The sequence below is a fragment of the Pimephales promelas genome, chromosome 11 (assembly GCF_988280905.1).
Source record: "Pimephales promelas chromosome 11, fPimPro1.hap1.1, whole genome shotgun sequence".
In the NCBI taxonomy this organism is placed as follows: domain Eukaryota; kingdom Metazoa; phylum Chordata; class Actinopteri; order Cypriniformes; family Leuciscidae; genus Pimephales; species Pimephales promelas.
The window spans coordinates 27,064,638-27,086,769 of NC_142779.1; the positions used below are offsets into that span (position 1 = coordinate 27,064,638).

Below are 22,132 nucleotides of genomic sequence, written 5' to 3' on the forward strand. Positions count from 1 at the left end.
GTAGGTCTCTTATCCCTGGACTTGTGACATTTATCTCACTCTGACTGTTGTAACAGTGAGTTTTAAAACACATTTGTTGTAGCTAGAAAAAGTCAAGAGGAAGTTGATCTGGTGTTATTGGCTTCTGTGATGATGTCATGATCATTCTGGATATGTCTGATTTTCAGATCTTTCCTGTTTATACTCTTTGAATAAATGGGTATTTAATATGAAATATACATTAAGTTATAATTATAAAATAAATCTGTGAATCTACAACATGAAATCAATATGTTGGTTAATCATGTCTTCTGAATAATATTGTAATCATGTAAAACATTTAAATAATATCCTGCTAAAGTCAGACACACACAGACATCAACAATTATAATATTCATCTCAACAACGGTAACATTCAAAAGTTTCATGCAGCAGTGCATGCTGGGTTCCAGGATTGTATAAAACTCCCAGAATGCACTGCTGCATGAATAAAAAAAAAATTGCCACCATTATTGAGATTAATGTGCAAAATTTTGATATATTGGTGTTTCAACAACACTGCTGTTTTGGTTTATGTATGATATGTTAAAAACAAATAGCTGTAATTAATTGCTGTGGTTTCCCGGTGGTGGTAATGTAACACTTTTGGTTGAGGTTTAAACTCTGAATGAGTAAAAATTAATTATTTAGTAAATGAGCAGACCATATGATGATTGTCATGTTTTGACAAATCATTACTAAACTGTGTGTCTGCACAAGTGTGACTTGCTTAAACACAGCTCACAGCGTCTTAAGAAAATCTTGTGTTACAGCGTCAGCATACCAACTAAAGCAAACACTGATCTCCATAGTGGTAACTTCAAACCAAACATTTTTAATTAAACATCTCAACAACATCTTCTATAGATGTATGACAGAAATAAAGCCATACTGGTTAATAATAAGTGTAATAATGTGTAATGGCTGAAGTCAGTTGTAGTTCTTGTGTTTCTCTATTTTCTGTTCTTGTTGTTCCTCTTTCCTTCAGTGATTCTGCTTGTTAACAGCAGGTGTTCATGCTCAACAATCACTTACATATTCCCTTAATTATCTCACTGCAACACTGCATCAATGTTAATTTTTACTCTTTGTAGTGTGAATTTACCTGTGGGGTAGAAAGGGTTAACAGTGTAAGATAAAAAGACACTCCCACAAAATGTATTTTAACAGTAATAAACTGTAAGTTATAAAACAGGTTTATACTGGCAACACTGTTGCCAGTAGTTTACTGTAAAATCTTGTTTTTTGGGTCACCGTTGTGCTGAAGAGTAGAGCCTGAGCTTCAGTCCAGGAGAAGATCTACCAACATTGATGATATGCTGCATGTTGCTTTATTTAAAAGGCACTGTCTGTGTTAGTTGCAGAACTAGTTAGTTTTTTAGTCAACTCGAGTTTTAGTGCATTTCTACAGTAAATAACTGGCAACAGTGTTGCCAGTATTTTACTGTAAAAAAACCTGGTAAGGTCTAACAGTGCAGGAACATCATATTTTTATGTTGATCCAGGGACATCATTCCTTATTACTCATCTAATATTAGACAAACAGTTATCAATCACTGTATTTAAATAATAATAATAATAATATCTAGTATAAGACAAACAGTAATCAATCACTGTATTTGAATAATCACAATAATAATATTTAGTATAAGACAAACTGTAATATTTCACTATAATAATAATAATAATAATAATTAAATATCTTTTGTTGTCCAAGGAACATTTTTATGTTGACCCTGGGGCATCATTCCTTATTACTTATCTAATATTAGACAAACAGTTATCAATCACTGTATTTAAATAATCATAATAATAAAATCTAGTATAAGAAAAACTGTAATATTTCACTATAATAATAGCAATAATAATAATGATAATAATAATATATCTTTTGTTGACCCAGGAACATTTTTATGTTGACCCAGGGACAATATTCTTTATTACTCGTCTAATTTAAGACAAACAGTAATCAATCACTGTATTCAAATAATCATAATAATGATATAATATCTAATATTAGAAAGGCAGTAATCAATCACTGTATTTAAATAATCATATTAATAATATAATATCTAGTATAAGACTAACTGTAATATTCCATTATATAATAGCCTAATAATAATAATGAAATATCTTTTGTTGACCCAAGAACATCATATTTTTATGTTGACCCAGGGACAACATTCCTTATTACTCATCTAATATTAGACAAACAGTAATCAATCACTGTATTTGTCACAGTCCTCCGTCTGCACCAGTCTGTCTTGTCTTCAGCACTACACTTCCCATGATCCTCTTGTCTGCACACCTGAACTCACTCCCTCATCAGCCTCCCGTTCAGCGTCCTGTTCATCTGTTTCACCTGTCTTCACCACATTATGTTTGATTCCTCTGTGTATTTAGTTCCTTTTCATTCAGTCTGTCTTTGTCGGTCGATGTTTGGTGTTACTCTGTGTACCCCGTCTTCCTGTCTGTATTCAGAATTAAATATATATTGGCTTCATTTGAACCTGGACTCAGCCTGTCCTTCTGCCTGCACACACCGTGACAGTATTTAAATAATCTAATCATAATAATCATAATAATATGATGTATAATATTAGACAGACAGTAATCAATCACTGTATTTAAATAATCTTAATAATAATATAATATCTAAGACAGACTGTGATCTATAATAATGAAATATCTTTTGTTGACCCAGGGACATCATATTTTTATGTTGACCCAGGGACATTATTCCTCATTACTCATCTAATATTAGACAAACAGTAATCAATCACTGTATTTAAATAATCATAATAATAATATAATATCTAATATTAGACAAACAGTAATCAATCACTGTATTTAAATAATAATTATAATAATATAATATCTCATGTAAGGCAAACTGTAATCTATGATAATAATTATGAAATATTTTTTGTTGACCCAGGAACATTTTTATGTTGACCGTGGGACATTATTCCTTATTACTCATCTAGACAAACAGTAATCAATCACTGTATTTAAATAATCATAACAATACAATATTATATTTTTTGACCCAGGGGCATCATTCCTTAGCTCTTTCAATAAGTTTTCTCTCATTTGAAGATGCTCACAAGATGAAACCACTTTAAATTTCTTAATGTTAACATTAATTTTCCTCTTTGTACAGATCATCTATGGAGAAAGATAAAGGGTAAATATTCATTAAAATATTGTCTGTCTTTTCTTAGTCTGAGTCATAGAATTGATTGTGTGAAAATGAATATTCTTCCACGATATCTTTTTTTATTCCAAGCCCTTCCTGTAGAAATCTCTTTAAAAGAATTTTCAGAAATAGATCAAATCATTTCCCGGTTTGTTTGGCAAGGGAAGAAACCGTCTCGGTTACGTATGTAACCCTCGTTCCCTGAGTAGGGAACGGAGACGTTACGTCAGAAGTGACGGAGATTGGGGGATTTCGCATAGAAAGCCAATCCTCTTCGAGTATTTAAACACGAGCCAATGGCATGCAATGCCTTGGGGCTGCGGAAATTTGCATAGCGTACTCCGCCCTACTCCGTGAGTATAAAGGAGGAAGTGAACGCAACCGCAGTATGTCTTCGCTGAGGAGCCAAGACTGAACTCGGCATCTACCCAGCGATACAGCAGAAGTGGCAGGGAGACGTAACGTCTCCGTTCCCTACTCAGGGAACGAGGGTTACATACGTAACCGAGACGTTCCCTTTCGTAGTCACTTCGAGTTACGTCAGAAGTGACGGAGATTGGGGGTCTGTGCCATCACGCCATCTTCAAGCTGTCTTCCAGTGCCCTGCGAAAGACTGAACCCCCGAGCCTTACCTCTTTTTTTTTTTTTTTTTTGGGGATCCGACTTTGACACAGGATTACCAAGGTACACTGGGAAACATATCCCGAAGGGGACATGCTACCAGCTGCCTACCGAAGGGAGGACTTATGAATACACATATGGCCACATAGGAACGCATATGGAACACTGGAGTACCAACCGCAGGTGGCTACTGATTTAAACTCCAGGGGTGGCAGATGGCTTGCCAAGGGAAGACACATGCTCAGAGAGGCTTACAGTGGATAATACACATGAGACGGTTACCATGGGGAACCGTGCGCATGGAGGCACCTAGCTAGCATCCAGAGCAACGCAGTGGTGCCCGCATCGTCGGTGCTGGAGGACTCAAGACTTCAATGGAAGAACTGAGGAAATATCGCACTTATCCAGTCCGGGGAGTGGAGTGGCGAGCAAGCGAAGACACCTGAGCGGATCCAGAACTGGCCGAAACGAGTACGTGAGAGGATACCGGCTCAATTCGCAGATTATAGAATCTGGCGAAGGTGTTGGGTGTCGCCCAGCCTGCAGCTCTGCAGATGTCTGTTAGCGAGGCGCCGTGCGCTAAAGCCCAAGAGGAGGCTACACTCCGAGTGGAATGGGCCGTCACACCAAGGGGGCACGGAAGGCCTTGCTGCTGGTAAGACAAAGCAATGGCATCCACTATCCAGTGGGACAGCCGTTGCTTTGAGAGAGCCCTTCCCTTCTGGCTCCCTCCATGACAGACAAAGAGCTGGTCTGAGGTCCTGAAACACTGCGTTCTGTCGACATAGGTGCGGAGAGCACGTACCGGACAGAGCAGTGCCAAGGCTGGGTCTGCCTCCTCCGGGGGCAGCGCTTGCAGGTTCACCACCTGGTCCCGGAAGGGAGTGGTGGGAACCTTGGGCACATATCCCGGCCGGGGTCTCAGGATCACGTGAGAGTAAGCCTGCCCGAACTCCAGGCACGCTTCGTCAACGGAGAATGCGTGCAGGTCCCCCACCCTCTTGATGGAGGCCAATGCAACCAGGAGTGCTGTCTTCATGGACAGAAACTTTAACTCTACCGATTGCAAAGGCTCAAAGGGATGCCTCTGCAGAGCACTTAAAACTACCGAGAGGTCCCAAGAGGGTACGAGGGGAGGACGAGGCGGATGCAGCCTCCTCGCTCCCCTCAGGAACCTGATGACCAGGTCGTGCTTCCCTAAGGACTTACCTTCCACTGCTTCATGAGAAGCGGCAATGGCCGCGACGTAAACCTTAAGGGTGGAGGGCGACAGCCTGCGCTCCAACCCTTCTTGCAGGAAGGAAAGCACGACACTGATCGAACATCTCCGGGGGTCTTCTCCGCGAGAAGAGCACCAATTGACGAAGAGGTTCCACTTCAACGCATAAGGTGTCTCGTGGACGACGCTCTCGGAAGTGATGGTTGCCGCCACCGCAGGTGGCAGCGAACTCAAACCTGCCTCGTCCCGTCCAGGAGCCACACGTGCAGCCTCCAAAGATCGGGACGAGGGTGCCACAGAGTGCCCCGTCTCTGAGAGAGTAGGTCTTGTCTCAGAGGAATAGGCCAAGGAGGTGCTGTCGCGAGGAGCATGAGATCGGAGAACCACGTCTTGGTGGGCCAGTAGGGGGCTACCAGCAAGACCTGCTCCTCGTCCTCCTTGATCTTGCACAACACCCGTGCAAGGAGGCTCACTGGGGGAAACGCATACTTGCGTGGGCCCCGTGGCCAGCTGTGCGCCAGCGCATCCGAGCCGAGAGTGCCGCGGGTCAGAGAATAAAACTGGGCGCAGTGGGACGAGTCCCGAGAGGCGAACAGGTCTATCTGTGCCTCCCCGAACTCGTCCCAAATCAGCTGGACCGACTGAGGATGGAGTCGCCATTCGCCGGAGAGGGGACGGACCCGGGACAGCTCGTCGGCTGCCCAGTTCCGGTCTCCAGGAATGTAAACTGCACGAAGGGACCTCAGGTGCTTCTGACTCCATATCAAGAGGTGGCGGGCGAGCTGCGACAACTGGCGTGAGCGTAGACCCCCCTGGTGGTTGATGTACGCTACTGCCGTAGTGTTGTCTGAGCGGACAAGCACATGCTGGCCCTTGAGCAACGCTCGGAAGCGGTGCAGGGCGAGCCGTACTGCCAACAGCTCGAGGCAATAGATGTGCATGAGGCGCTGGGCTCCTGTCCAGAAACCGGCGGCTGCATGCCCATTGCACATGGCACCCCAACCCGTGGTAGATGCATCCGTGGAGACGACGAGATGTCTGGAAACTCGCTGAATAGGGACACCTGTCCGTAAAAGCTGAGGTTCGACCACGGGAAGAAGGTTCGCCGGCCTGCCGGAGTCACTGGGACTCGGAGCGAGCCGCGATGCCATGCCCACCTCGGGACTCGATCGCGAAGCCACAGCTGAAGCGGTCTCATATGAGCAAACCGAGCGGCGTTACCGCGGCCGCGGATGCCATATGCCCCAGGAGCCTCTGAAAAAGTTTCAGTGGAACCGCACTCTTGCCCTCGAACTGACGAAGGCAAGCCAGCAGTGAGTGCGCGCGCTCGTTCGTGAGCTGCGCGGACATGGCGACCGAGTCTATCTCCATGCCGAGAAAAAAGAGATCCTCTGCACGGGGCAAAGTTTGCTCTTTTCCCGGTTGACCCGAAGGCCCAAACGGGCTAGGTGCCGGAGCACCAAGACTCTGTGTTCGCAAAGCTGAGCTCGAGAGTGTGCTAGTATCAGCCAGTCGTCGAGATAATTCAGGATGCGAACCCCGTGTTCGCGAAGGGGAACAAGGGCTGCCTCGACGATCTTCGTGAAGACGCGAGGGGACAGAGCTAACCCGAATGGGAGAACGGCGTACTGATATGCCTGGCCCTCGAAGGCAAACCGAAGAAACGGTCTGTGTCGAGGTAAGATGGACACATGGAAGTACGCGTCCTTCAGGTCGATCGCTGCAAACCAATCCTGATACCGAACACATTCGAAAATGCGTTTGGCCGTGAGCATCTTGAACGGTAGTCGATGGAGAGAACGGTTCAAAATGCGCAGGTCCAGGATCGGTCGTAACCCACCGGTCTTCTTGGGGACAATGAAGTAGGGGCTGTAAACCCGGACTCCACCTCGGCTGGAGGGATCGTCTCGATTGCACCCTTCGCCAGCAGGGTCGCAATCTCCGCTCTCAGGAGTGGGGCATTGCCACCAACTATCGTGGAGCGAACTCCCCAGGAGCGGGGAGGAGACCGTGCGAACTGAATCGCGTAGCCGAATCTGATCGTTCTGATGACCCAGCGGGATATCCCGGGAAGCACTAGCCAGGCTTCCAGGAAGTGAGCCAACGGGGTCATGTGAACCACAGACGTCCCCCCGGAGGGGCAGCGTGGCGGGTCGACTGGCACGCGTGCAGGGATGACCCCGCTCGGATGCGTCGAAGCCCGCTCCCCGACGGAAGGGACCAGGGAAAGCGGAGCGTTCCACGGGGGTCCGTTCCGCCGGGGGTCTGGCGACAGAGGGGGAAGGGATTGGCGTAGCCCGGGGATGACACTTGCACCCTTCCGCACCCTCAGAGACAGAGAGGAATGTGTGGGCTGACGCACTGGAACGTCGAGCGCACTCATTCCAGTCTGTGGGCTCAGTGATGATGTCAAGTCTTTCTTAACCAACTCAGGGCGCTGCCCACCCGTGGGCGAGCAGCGGGAACTGAAAACGAAAGATTTTCCCCCCGGCCCTCCACCGGGGGCAGGAGGGGGCCTGCTCCCGCCTCCTGAGGAAAAACTCAACTCCATCACTGAGCAGCCCGTATCAGGATCATCGCTTACCTGGCGTTTAGCGGGGTGTGCGGCCTGAGGGGGCTGTGACGCCTGCCGGCGGCCTCCTCCACGCCGTGGCCCGGATGAAGGCTGCTGCTGGGGCGGGGCGGGAGGCAGGGGAGCCGCGGGGGGGCGTCCTCGGCGGCGAGCAGCGGGAGGCATCTGTGCCGACGACTGGGTGGAGGCAGCAGCTGGTCGTCGGGGCAGAACATGTTTGATTGCCTCCGTCTGCTCCTGGGCAGTGGAGACTGCTGGGCAAGAGTTCTCGACTGCACCGCCAAAAAAGGCCAACCTGGGAGAGAAGGGCGTCGAGCAGACGAATCCGCTAAGCGCTACGAGTGTCTGCCAGGTTGACGCTCCTGGACCACACTAGTGGCCATCACCTGACCAACGGCGCGAGCGGCCACTTTCGTTGCCCTTTTGGAGAGCAAGGTCAGTGGCGGACCGCAAATCTTCGAATGCCGTTGGATCAGTCCCGCCCTCGAGCATATCTCTGAGCATCTGCGCTTGCACAGTGCTCATCGCATGCAAAGCGGAGGCCGCCCGTCCCGCCGCTCTATAGGAACGCGCCGCCATGGCAGACGAGAACCTACAGGCTTTGGATGGGTGCCTAGGAGGACCACGGAGGAGGCGCTCTGTGGACACAGCTGTACCGCAACAGAACGCTCCAGCGGGGGCATCCCAGTGCACCCACGGGCGGCCCCCCCATCGAGGGGGGAAAGGCGGGGGAGAGATCGCGCTCTCGAGTGGACAGAGGAGTCCCCCAAGAGCGCGATAACTCCGCATGCAGCTCGGGGAAAAAAAGGCAATGGAGTTGGCCGTGGCCTCGCGGCGGCAGCTTTGTCCAAAAACCAATTATCCCTCCGTGAGAGATCGGGGGAGAATGGAGGATGCCACTCTAACCCAATACTCCCAGCGGCTTGAGACAGCATGCCGTCAGCTCGGGATCCGACACGGGCAGCGCTGGCTCTCCCGAAGGGGGCAGTGCAGCCGCATCCTCATCTCCCGAGGACTGTAGCCCGCCTAGTGATGCTGCGATCGACATCACATCATCATCTGGAGCGCTGCTCGAAGCAGCCGGTACCACTGAAGAGGCAGCCGACTGAATCGAACTAACGCTCGCTGGCTCACGCACTGAGGCGGGAGGTGTGGCCCGAGAAATCGTCGGGGCTTTATGCCACACCGTCACCGTTAATTCGCCGGGTCCCCGGTCGACGGGCCCCCTTTCGTGAAGGAAGCCGATCGAGTAAGGGGGACCGGGGCTCTCACTCTAGTGAGATTTTTTTTTTTTTTTTACATATAAAAATATATATTTTATATATAAAATATATTATTATTATTTTTTTTTTTTAACCTCAGTGTGGAGATGGTCATGTCCCCATAGCAGGAACATGAGTCATCCACGAACGCTGCTGCTGCATGCAGAATGCCCAGGCATACAGAGCAGCGATCGCGACCATCAGATGACGACAGAAATCGACCGCATCCAGAAGAACACGGGCGAACCGTCTTTAAAAAGACGTGCCGCGTGTAGCTCTTTTACAGAGAGGAGGAAATTCACTCTTTCAGCGCTGAGGCGACCAGGGAGAAGCGCAAAGTCTGGCAGACCACTGCACAGATCGCAGGCAATGCAGAAACTCGCTGGGTACCGCCGTCACACCAACACTGAAGAGGACGCTCGTCTCGAAGAGTCTTGAATCAGCTTTGAGGAGTGAAGAGGTTCTCTTGGCTCCGAAGCGAAAACATACTGCGGTTGCGTTCACTTCCTCCTTTATACTCACGGAGTAGGGCGGAGTACGCTATGCAAATTTCCGCAGCCCCAAGGCATTGCATGCCATTGGCTCGTGTTTAAATACTCGAAGAGGATTGGCTTTCTATGCGAAATCCCCCAATCTCCGTCACTTCTGACGTAACTCGAAGTGACTACGAAAGGGAACTAGGGTTAAATTTAAAACTTTGCAGCTCTTGAAGGAGGAGGGGGGAATGGGGTTACCTTATTTTAAAGGATATTACTACGCGGCCCAAATTAAACCCTTCATTAACCTATGTTACCCAAATTTTCATGCCAGGTGGAAAGATATTGAACTTTCAATCATGATGGACCCCCCGATTCACGCTTTATTGGCTTGTACGAACCTAGATAGGCTTATAAAGGATACGCAAAATCCGTGGATCAAAACCCAATTAAAAATTTGGAACAAAGTAAAAGGAGAGTATCAGTTAAATGATAAAATACAGATAATTCAATGGTGTGCTTTTGACCCTGGGTTCAGGCCAAATTTGATGGATAACCGTTTTAAATCATGGATTCTCAAAGGTATAACAACTTTTTATTCACACACAGAAAATGGAAAATTAAGGGATTTTGAGGATTTGAAAAAGGAGTACCATCTTGAAAATTCAGATTTTTTCCGATACCTGCAAGTACGCAATCACTTTGAATATAATATTAAACCTAAAACAGACCTTAATGACCCTATATTAAAAACAATATTGAGTGCATATAAAAATGCTACTGTTAAAGGGGTTATTTCTAAGTTTTATAAAGGTCTCTTGGTTAAAAATACCCATTCCACAGACTACATAAAAGAAAGATGGGAAAAGGAAAGCAATGTATCAATATCTACAGATGAGTGGTTAAAAATATGCGAGCTTCAATGGAAATGTACAAACTCACATATATGGCGTGAGTTTAACTGGAAATGTCTTATTCGTTTTTTTATAACACCAAAGCAAAAAGCACATTTTGATCCAGGTGGTGCTAAATGCTGGAGGCTGTGCGGCGCTCGGGAGGCTGATCACTGGCATGTTTTTTGGGATTGCCAAAAAATCAAACCGTTTTGGGCAGAGTTTCACAAGATCTTAACTACTATATTCAACAATAAAGTACCATTTCAGTTTTCCTCTCTGTTTTTGGGGAATTGTGAGTTCTTGCTCAGAACTGCTGATAAGTATTTATATGCTGTTCTTATATCTGCCTGCAAAAAAGCATTTACAAGGCGTTGGCTGCTTCCCGGACCTCCCACAGTCTCAGAATGGATAGACATTGTTAACAAGATATATGTAATGGAATCAATTACCTTTTCCATTCGTCTTAAGAAAAGTATATTTGTTAGTTGGTGGGCTAAATGGGTTAAATTTGTAAAGCCCTTAAGACCAGACTTCGTAGAGGTGTTGATTTAATGATCCGATGCTTTATTGTCCTGTCTTCTTATCTATCCTCCTCTATCATGGCTCCCACAAAGTGGTTAAATATATAATTTGTATACTTTGTAATGCACAACTTTATCTCTCCCTATTTGTTCAAAGTATATATATATGTACTGTTCTAAAAAAACAACAGCAAATGTAAAGTTCTTCATCATCACTTTTATTCTGTAATTATTTCTTGCTGAATATAAATAAAGAATTTAAAAAAAAAAAAAAAAAAATTGTCTGTCTGTATATAAACCAGAAATTTGACTTATAACATTTGTACAAAATTGTTTTTTGTTTGTTTGTTTTTTCCTTTGAGGTCCTTCCGTGTGCCCTTATTGACGAAAGAGTCACTTGCAACACTAGATGATGGAATGTGGCTGAATGACATTGTTATGGACATTGCATTGAGGTGATTCTTATGATAAAAGATAAAACTGCAAATCATTAGATTCTTAGCAATAATTTTCAACTAAATCTTTCTAAGTCTGTTCATGAAGAATTAAGACGGCATATAAGGCGGAAATCTTTGATCTACCCAGTGTATTTTTACACTAAATTAAAAACCAGGTAGGAGTAACCAATATGTTAAGATAGCTAAGGGATCATTAAATGAATTTTAGGTTTCTCTTTATATATTTGTAGATGTTCATGCTACAGTGTCTATCCTCGCATGGCTTTTGAAGAAGCCTTTTGTGTCATAGTTATATATTGAATCCTATTATTGAAGAATTATTGTAACCACATGATTTATCATGTCATCTATGCAATTTTAGTGGATTTTCTGGTGTCATCAACTGGACAAAACATGAGGACATTTTTCGAAAGGACTATCTTTTGATTGTTGAGAATGTTCTTAGGTGAGAACTTTATTTATTTACTGATTGTTATGACTTATTATTACACAGCTCTGTGTAAAGCTCAAATATGACTCGCCAGTCACACCTTCCAACAGTCTGTTGATTCTCAGTAACAACATATTGGGGTTAAAATGCAATAATCAGTCTAATGAACTTTTCATGTTACAAATTAGTGACATGTGACACCAAGTGATTGTGGCCTGTGATAGTAGCACTGTGAATGGCACATATGCAATTATCAAAACTTATTTTAGTTATATTGTCTTGTCTATTAATGTTTTTCAGAAATCACTGGAGACTCATGATTGTGTGCTTCCCTGGAAATGAAGAAGTAGAACACATCAAAAAGGGACGAAAATTGGTACAAAAAAGGAGGTAAATATGTATTTAGCATTTGAGTAATTATATTTTGCTCTTTTGCCCCTACAATGAAATAACACTGCTACTTTTAGTCCATTACCAAACATTTATATTATTAGATTTCTCTGTGTTAAATTTGTTGTGTTGTACATTTAGGCCTTGCATTTTAATGCTAGACTCCCAGTCTGAGCAAGTGAGTGACACCATGGATGTGTTCCAAAACATTCGAAGGTTGGTTCTGTTGTATGTGTATATCTGTTGTATGTAAATACAACACAAAATTTCAATTTGTTTTAAACATGTATTACTTTCTTCTATAGAACACAAAGGATGACTTTGAAATGGTTACCTGCGATCAGTCATTATCATAGAGTGACAATTATAAGTACTGTATGTGTGATAGAGTACCGTAGACTGTGGTCCACAGACACTTTCATTACAGTATAAGGCTGTCACAGAGATAGATACAATTTCAGGACAGTTCATTCTTTATTTATATAGCTTGAAATAATTCTGTTTTATAATTAAAATTGTCATTGACTGTAAACTAACTGAGAAGGAGAATCTTCAAAGATGACAATCTTCTTGTGTTCTGCTCGGCAGAAGAAAGTCATTTGAAGTACATGAGGGTGATTAAATGATAGATTATAGAATTTTCGTGGGACTATATCTCTTTAAGATATAAACAGGCATAAAGTTGCAAAGACATGCTTTAACAAAAAGTTCAATAAAATGTCATAGAGATAAACATTTAATAAGGTTGTTTTTGTATTTCAGTTACTTAACAGAAATGTGGAACCACACAAGAAAAAAGCCCCGTACATTTTCTGCAGATTCTATGCCAGCCCTGAAAGTGCGGGTACCCAAACAGCAAGGAAACACCTCTGAATGCGGCATATTTGTGTTACTCTATGCAGAGAACTTTCTGAAGGTAGGCTAAGTAAAATGGTTTCATAGACGTTGGTTAGCACTTTTTTTTCTTTCTATCATGCCACTGTGCATGTCACTAAAATAAAACAAATCATTTATGTTTCAATTCCTTCCTCTAGGATACTCCCAAAGAACTAATCGATGAGCTTGACTGTACATCCTGGTTTACACTGGCTGATGCATTTTCTAAGCGTGCACAGATCAGGGACAAAATGCGAAGTAGCTTAGAAGGTGTATTTGTCTATTTTCTAATGAATATAGCCTGATGAAATCTAATCAGTTAAAATATCTCTAATCATGTGCCACTATTTTCTCAAATTTTAGGAAGATATTTTAAATACAGCATAGGGTGCACTAGCATAACTTTCTGTTGTTTTTATATTTCAGATATGTAGTTAACCTGTGCTACAATAATCTTGTAATACTGTTGATTGACTGAGTTTTATTTACGCAGCACATGAAAGGGCAGCAGAGGAAAACAAAGCAGAACAAAGAGAAAGTGAAGAGGAGCAAACGGTTGCTGAGAGTGGGCAAGAGAAAAACTTAGCCAAGAAAAGAAAAATAGAAGTCATAGAGGAGGAAAAGATACCTGAGGGAAAAAAGAAGGCAAAACAACTCAGGGAGGAAACTATACAGTTCTGGGTAGGCTGTCAGTGCCAGGCACCAAAAGGAAATACATTGTAACCCAAGATGAACTGAAGAGAAGAATCATGGCAGAAAACATGTCTAACAATCTGTTAAGAAGCCTGATTAGGGTTTGTATATGCCCAACATAAACCTTATAGCTATTTGCTATACTTTTAATTTAGAGCAAAACATTTAGAAAACAGTAACATTGGTTTTACCTAAAGGTTCGTAAAGAGGATCTCACTGAGGAGCTCAGAGAACAGCGACCGATCAAAGCAAAGACAAAGATAAGCATCTTCTCTGCTCTCAGTGAAGGGGAGGCCACAGATTTGGCCCAGGAGCTGGGAGCCATGCTTGGGCGACATATAAACCTAGACATGACTGCAAGTGTTCCTAGTGCTGAGGCAGATGTTGCAAAGTAAGTTGCTTTCCACATTTAGATTTTTTTAAACTTGCTTCTTACTTAAAAATCTGTTCATTTATATTTACAGGAATACACTCTGCACCCTCCAGCGCTTGCTAAGGGAAAAACTAGGAGAGAAATCACCTTTTAGTCTGCTAACCCATACGCTTGGACCTCAAGTGGTAGATGTTGTCATTTCATTTTTAATCAGTCAGTTTAAGTAAAGGTTCACTGAGCCATTGAACACAATAACAAATGATTGTTAAATTATAACAAACATTTAGTTAAGCAAATAATGTAACATTTAATTGGTTTAAATATACATCACTGTTACAGAACACATTCAGACAGCTGAGTGATGTAAAACGTTCAATGTTTATTTTGATTTATTTACAAAAGATGGCATTATTTTTTTTTTCAGATTTCAGATGTAAAACAATGCATTTAAAAATGTATATAGTAAAATAAAAAACCAAAAATAAGCAGCCTTCTTCACTTCATTTCTCATATGCACACTTACATGTAGCAAGTTAATTTTAAATGTATATTTTACATTGTCTTGGTGCCTTAGTTTTTTTTTTCATATCTACATTAATTAATCTACATTTTACAATTTAGTTTGTCGTCTTTTGAATTTCTGTCCATACTTTCGTTTCATGTTTTTTGCTCTGTGTGGAAACAATGGTCTTATCTTTCTGGTCAAGTCTGTAGTTACTGCTGGAAATGCTGCTGCTGTTCTACTCATACTGGCATTTGTTACACTGTCATGCAGGTTTTTAATTTGCTGGCTAATGTGCTGAGGAATTGTCTGCCATTTCTGCACACTGTCCAGTATGTCCTTTAACTTCTGCACTTCAGTTTTAGAGTGGTTTGCTGCAGTGTTCACATTTAACAGCATTGACGCCTCTTCTTGCCACAAAGTAGGTACAGCTCTTGTTGATGTGACATCAAATAATTAGAAGGCAAGCACATTTCTCAATGTAAGAGTATGTACAACAGGTACATTGAAATGTCATCGCAGAAGTTTGGTAAATTCTCTCATGACATAAACTTTGTACATCTACCTCTTTTGTGTCAGCACAGAATGGAGTAAAGCTTCTTTTGCTTGAGTACGCTAGCATGTGCGTTTATTTGATGATCCAAAGAAGGAAATTTTTCAGAGTCATGTTTACTCAGCAACTCAGTAACTACAAGATGTTTACAGGAATGTCCTCTGATTCCAATTGGGCAGCTACAAAAACTTTCAGATGGACAAACTTTGTAGGATAGACCAGGGGTTTGTTCTGATGGAATTTCATAAAGGTACGTGTCGTTGGATATAAGATTAATGCTATCTTGCCAACCCTTTTCCACCAATCTAGAGGCAGACTTAAGTATTTCTCCTGATTTCAACGAGGTATTTTTCATTCTTCCAACTGCCTGCAAATCGTGAATGACCTGGAAGTATCCATCTGTCTTCTTGATGAGAATGCTGATAAGATCATCCAGTCTACGGTTCCTAATACCTCCCCAAAACTGATATTTTAGGCGATGGAAAAATCTAATTGGACAAGCAAAGAAAAACAATGGATGTTTTAATGTGATTGGATTAGTTTGATATGTTGATGTGATTCTATAACATTAACGTGAATTAACTCATAATCAAGTAACATGAATAAACGTAAAATCAAGTTTCATACGTTTAATTTCAAATATTGCCTTTCAACAAGATTGTTGGTATCAGAGTCAGCATGGTTGTAGCACCGTCCAAAGTCAGACCACGTGTGTCCTATTTCCAGCCATTGATCCTTGAAGTATGAGCAAAGAGCTGGGAAATCTTCAAACGTCTTGAGGAATTGTTCAGCAGTTGACTTAAAATCTTGATGCTTTTTTAACAAAATTAAAAAAAAATAGTTGATTTAATGTTAAATTTAACTGATGTAATGTTTATTTTAAAATAGTTATAATAGTAATAGAACAATTAAGTAAGCAAAATTGAATTGTTAATTTTACGCACTGTTGCACAAAGCTTCATCTTTCTGACGAAAGAAATTATTTCTGTTCTAACATCAGTATTTGATGGCCCACTGACTCCAGAGTCTGTTTTTGAAAGCCAGCGAACAACAGCCTGAAAACAGAGACAATAAATAACTTAAGGTAAATTTTTCAAATATAAAGAATATCTAAATTTATATGTATACAATATACATACTTGCATAACATGATACCAGCAAAGCAAGATATCTGACTCTGGGAAGACTTTCCGCAAGGCATTCATCTCGCACATATCCTTATCCTCCATAAAGCACCTAGATGAAACAAAATAGCATGCAAGGATGAAGAAACAATAGCCATGTTAGTTGCCATATACAGTGCCCTCCACAATTATTGGCACCCCTGTTTAAGATGTGGTTGAGGACTTTTAAAAATTCTCCCTTTTTTTTAAACAACATAGAACCCAAATGCAAAAAAAGAGAAAAATCCAACCTTTTATTTAAGTACATTACTTTGGTGGTAAAAAAAAATGTAAAAATTTAGAAAAATAAAAACTTAAAATCCTGTGTCCCACAATTATTGGCACCCCTAACAATTCCGCTGAAAAATGTAATTGATTTTTTTTAAAAAATATATTTTCTGTAGTTGCTAATGTTGGTCAGGATATCTAGGAACTTTTAATTAGTAATTCATGACTTCCTATTTCCCTGGGGTATAAATATGACATGACACAGAGGCCTAATTCTCTTACCCATTTGTCAACATGGCAAAGACAAGAGAACACACCATTCAAGTAAGGCAGATGTGTGATGACCTTTATAAGTCAGGCAATGGCTACAAGAAAATAGCCACTCACCTTATATTGCCCATATCTAAAGTTAGAGGAATCATTAAGAAGTTTAAAACAACAGGAACAGTGACAAACAAGGCTGAAAGAGGTCCCAAGTTTATCTTGCCACAACGCACTGTGAGGAGGATGCTAAGAGAAGTAAAAAAAGTCCTAAGCTCACTGTCACAGAATTGCATCAAATAGTGGCATCTTGGGGTCACAAAATCTCCAAAACAACCATCAGACGCTCTCTACATGCCAACAAGATGTTTGGGAGGCATGCTAGGAAAAAGCCTTTTCTCACTAACACTGACAAACGTAAACGTCTGGAGTTTGCCAAGCGGCACTGGGACTTCATCTGGGATCGTGTGCTTTGGTCGGATTAGACTAAGATTGAGCTTTTTGGCAACAAACACTCTAAGTGGATCTGGTGTAAAACAAAAGATGTGTATGCCGAAAAGTACCTCATGCCCACCGTGAAGTATGGTGGAGGATCTGTGATGCTGTGGGCCTGTTTCTCTTCCAAAGAACCTTGTTAGGGTGCATGGCATTATGAACGCTTTGAACTACCAGGACATTTTAAATAAAAACCTGATGGCCTCTGCCAGAAAGCTGAAGATGGGTTGTCATTGGGTCTTTCAGCAGGATAATGATCCAAAACGTGTGGCAAAATCTACACAAAAATGGTTCAGTCACAAACTCAAGGTCCTCCCATGGCCATCTCAGTCCCCAGACCTCAATCCAATCGAAAACCTGTGGGGTGAGCTAAAGAGGAGAGTGCACAAGAGAGGGCCCAGGATACTGGATGATCTAGGAAGATTTTGCAAAGAAGAATGGTCAAAGATCCCTCTCTCTGTGTTCTTCAATCTTGTGAAATGTTATAGGAGGAGATTAAGTGCTGTCTTGTTGGCAAAAGGGGGTTGTACAAAGTATTAACATCAGGGGTGCCAATAATTGTGGGACACATGATTTGAAGTTTTTATTTTTTTAAATTTAAAAAAAAAATTTTACCACCAAAGTAATGTACTTAAATAAAAGGTTGGATTTTTCTCTTTTTTTGCATTTGGATTCTATGTTGTTTAAAAAAAAGGGAGAATTTTTAAAAGTCCTCGACCACATCTTAAACAGGGGTGCCAATAATTGTGGAGGGCACTGTATATATATATATATATATATATAAAGTATATATATATATATATATATATATATATATATATATATATAAAGATATATAAAGATAAATACGAATACGTTGTATCTTACTGCATTAGCAGATTTTTTTGTGTGTGTGTGAAAAACTCTGCCAGTGTGGAGTAAGAGATAATGGATCTATATTAAAGATACATTCTCTGAAAATAGTCTTCTACATCAGAATGTAAATTTCTTTAAACCTTTTTCTTGTTTTAAGAATGTAATAATGGCCAGTACATGTAACATATGTAACAAGGACACTAAAATAAATGTTACAGAGTAATTTTTTGGCAGGGCAGTGAGATTTCTGGGGCCAGACCAATAGTTCTACTTCAAGTGTGTGAAATTAATTAAACTTTAAAAAAAAAAATATATATATATATATATATACCTTGGTGCAGCAGGACACACTCTCCTTAACTGCTGTAAAGCTATCTCTAGTGTTGCCTCTTTCTCATTGCCTGTTACTATAAATGCAACTGGAACCCCATGGCCATAGTCATCTCTTATAGCCAAGGTATAAAGTGGAAAATTATACACAATGAGTAGCATCCAAAAATATAATGTTATTTCCATGTCTGTGTAGATTCTCTCTCATGTTGGGAGTCTGAAGGATAATTATGAGACCATTCTCATGGGAACAAGGCTGAAAAAAAAACTACATTGTCCTTGAGGTGACTGGTCAATAATTTGGCTGAACTAACAGCATCATCTTTATCCAAATGACTCCGACGTACCAAGCATGTACGTATATTCTCAATGTCCTTTGGAGTGACAAAGTACTGACGGTTGTTCAAGTCGCTGTGTCCATGAGATCTGGACCATTTGTGGGATTCCAGTAGAATGATATCTGGCTTGACACCCAATGAGATCCATTCATCAATTTGTTTGACCAAATCTGGACACACTGTTTGAAAGAGTCCTTCTTGTTCACAAGCTGCATTGTGCCCATTGTGCTCTTTACTGGTGCATTGTACAATGATTTTGTGGCTCAGCCAATCACTTTTAACCTTAAATGATGTGTAAGCCAGACATCCTAAGCTCTTGTAACTTCCATCAACAGGGTTCCCTGACCGGATACAGTAGAAAATGTAGTACCCTTTATCCTTGTCCTTTTGACTTGCAGAATTTGTGTTTCTAAAATTTGTCAAAGTTTTAAGTTTTTCTTGTATGAACGTCTCATGATTTTCTTCTTTCTTCAGAATATGCACATCAACTGTAATATTTTTGTTTTTTCCTCTTTGTCTTTCTTCACGCAACACGGTTTTCTTAATGAAATTCTCCATTTCTCTTTACATTCTGGGGAGAAAAACATGTATTAACTCTAGGGTTGTTGTCTCAGGATGTCTCTTGTATTCTTAAAATAGTGCAACCACTATTATAATTAGAGTAAATACAACTTGGCCAAAAATAGACTGCAAATGCTCTCCATAATATTACAATATAACACCCTGTTGTCAGCAGAAGATAATTCATTATAATTAGGAGCCAATAATTTTTTTTCTTCTGATCTCTGCACTTATGACGATTCGATTGCATCCTATGTCGTCATTTTCCGCCATATAAGTATGTCCGCTGTTTTAAATTGTCAAAAAAAAAAAAACCCGTCCTAGACGGTTTGTTTAATCTGCAAAAGATATTTCATTATTATGATTACATATTACATATATTACATTTTGTCTCATATTAGATAATGTATAATTATTATTATGATTTTTTCAATACTGTGATTGATTACTGTTTGTCTTAAATAAGATGAGTTATGATGTATCTGAGTCAACATAAAAATATCATGTCCCTGGGTCGACACAAGATATTTCATCGTTATTACAATTACAAAGATTATGTCTTATACTAGATATTTTATTATTATTATGATTATTTAAATACAGTGATTGATTACTGTTTGTCTAATATTAGATGAGTAATAAGGAATGATGTCCCTGGGTCAACATAAAAATGTTCCTATGTCAACAAAACATATTTCATTTATTATTATTATTATTATTATTATTTAAATACAGTGATTGATTACTGTTTGTCTAATATTAGATGAGTAATAAGGAATAATATCCCTAGGCCAACATAAAAATATGATGTTCCTGGGTCAACAAAAGATATTTGACTATTATTATTATTATATAGTGAAATATTACAGTTTGTCTTATACTAGATATTATATTATTATTATGATTATTTAAATACAGTGATTGATTACTGTTTGTCTAATATTAGATGAGAAATAAAGAATAATGTTCCTGGGTCAACAAAAGATATTTAATTCTTATTATTATTATTACTATTAAGTAGGATATTACAGTTTGCCTCATACTAGATATGATATTATTATTATGATTATTTAAATACTGTGATTGATAACTGTTTGTCTAATATTAGATGAGTAATAAGGAACGATGTCCCTGGGTCAACAAAAAAATAAGATGTCCCTGGGTCAACAAAAGATATTTCTTTATTAATTTTGTATAGATTACAGTCTTATACTACATATTAGTATTATTATTAAGATTATTTAAATACAGTGATTGATAACTGTTTGTCTATTAGATGAGTAATAAGGAATGATGTCCCTGGGTCAACATAAAAATATGTCCCTGGGTCAACACGAGATATTTCATTATTATTATTATTACACTAGGCTACAGTTTGCCTTTTAGGCCAACTAGATATTGTATTAACATTGCTATTATTATTTAAATACATTGATATTTTACAGTTTGTCTTATATTAGATATTGTATCGATATTATTTTGCTTGAAAAACATTATTGGTATTTGGTCCCACCCGCGAAAGTGTTTTGGTTTTCTTTTGCAAAAGGATTAGCATGAGGGTCTGCTAAACGATTGCAGGGGAAAAGTGATACATCAACGGGAGAAAAGATCCGACGATACGATCACGGGGAAAACACCATACCGGATCGGATGACGAAACGATCGCGGTCGGAGATTCACACCTTATTTAAGCAGTTTAGTTCATGTTAGCGTGAGTAATTATTGATCGTAAAATTTAAAATGAATACATTACACTGAGTATACGGACAAATTGTACTTACCTCGCTCTGTGAAATGAAGCAGAGACGTTGAAGCCTGAGAAAATCAAAAAGTGGCGCTCTATCTGGATGATGTCACATGCTGAATCTGATTGGTTGATCAATTTTACACAAGGCACCTCCCTTGTTGACCCAGGAACGCGTCTAACTCGGCAGAATCAGGACGTGCCACGAAGCACCATAGATAATGGATCCATCAGTTAGTTTTCTTATTGTGCAAAAAGCATTTTCTGTGATTGACCCGATTTTAGCAATAACAAAATATCGCAGCAAAGCTCCAAAGCGGCCAATAGGGAGTCTATGTATTTATTATTTCTATGCTTTTGCATTCTGCACTTTCTTTTCTCTCAAGGCATCAACAACAACACCGCTGACAGGTAAATACAAGTGTGAGAGTTCAGTCCGCCTTAACATCATAGAGTCAGTAACATCATAGAGTCATTAAAAGAAAGCATTGGTCCTGCTTCGGATGCCGCGATGCCATCAAGCAGTGTCTCTGGTCGTAATCAGTCCTTCACTGACCAATCAGTGTCCATTAGCAGAATGCTAGTGTGTAATGGGCAACAACAACTCAACCTGTAAGAAATCGAAAGGACATAAGTACTGGTTCATTCAACTTTCGACCTATAACCCATGTTGGACTTGCAAAACCTACATTCAAATCTGAGATTTCTCAATGACAATCGGGTAAAAGAGACAAATTTAGCCGTTTAGCCCCCTAGACTCCCATTCATTTTGCACTCCGACTATTGCGCCCAGTGGAACTATGGTGGAACTACAAGCAAAAATTTGTTACAATGGGACTTAATAGGGAGTGAACAGGCTTTCCGTAGTCGGGAAATTTTTATTTGTCTTAATGGCCCATAAACTCATACATTGGCGGCCCATTCGTTTTTTTGTTTGTTTGTTTGTTTTTTTGCTTAATTGGTGGCGCTGCGGTGCAATGCATTGGTCAAACAAAGTCAGCGTTATTTTTATTTTTTTTTCTGACACGCCAGCCCATGAAACATGTCATTATGTGCTTATAACTTTAAGGATGGACAGATGATCTGCAGGGACGTAAT

At 40.8% G+C, this 22,132-nt stretch overlaps 2 protein-coding genes across 2 annotated transcripts; one reads left to right on the plus strand and one right to left on the minus strand.

Moving 5' to 3' along the window:
• Positions 1–11,543: 11,543 nt before the first annotated feature.
• Positions 11,544–14,528, plus strand: LOC120465066 (uncharacterized). The gene is given in 10 exon segments (XM_089117245.1): positions 11,544–11,623; positions 11,626–11,687; positions 11,973–12,062; positions 12,204–12,278; positions 12,825–12,978; positions 13,097–13,208; positions 13,432–13,581; positions 13,584–13,732; positions 13,829–14,022; positions 14,096–14,528. Coding segments are annotated over 10 exon segments (1,173 nt in total). The 5' UTR covers positions 11,544–11,572; the 3' UTR covers positions 14,232–14,528.
• Positions 14,529–14,605: 77 nt separating this feature from the next.
• LOC120477786 (uncharacterized) lies at positions 14,606–21,231 on the minus strand. The gene is made up of 6 exons (XM_089117244.1): positions 21,072–21,231; positions 18,393–19,300; positions 16,199–16,295; positions 16,004–16,114; positions 15,706–15,872; positions 14,606–15,547 (listed from the first exon to the last, which is right to left on the minus strand). Exons 2-6 carry the CDS (start codon positions 18,575–18,577, stop codon positions 15,082–15,084), a joined length of 1,026 nt encoding a protein of 341 aa, XP_088973370.1. The 5' UTR covers positions 18,578–19,300; positions 21,072–21,231; the 3' UTR covers positions 14,606–15,081.
• Between the last annotated feature and the right edge of the window lie 901 nt (positions 21,232–22,132).

What these genes read in the sequence shown, in the direction of transcription:
- LOC120477786 (XM_089117244.1), bottom strand. Translation starts at nt 18,577, where the DNA reads ATGGAAATAACATTATATTTTTGGATGCTACTCATTGTGTATAATTTT. An exon ending in GCTGGTATCATGTTATGCAA is followed by an intron (nt 16,115 to 16,198) that starts GTATGTATATTG and finishes CTCTGTTTTCAG; the next exon opens with GCTGTTGTTCGCTGGCTTTC. An exon ending in AGATGAAGCTTTGTGCAACA is followed by an intron (nt 15,873 to 16,003) that starts GTGCGTAAAATT and finishes TTGTTAAAAAAG; the next exon opens with CATCAAGATTTTAAGTCAAC.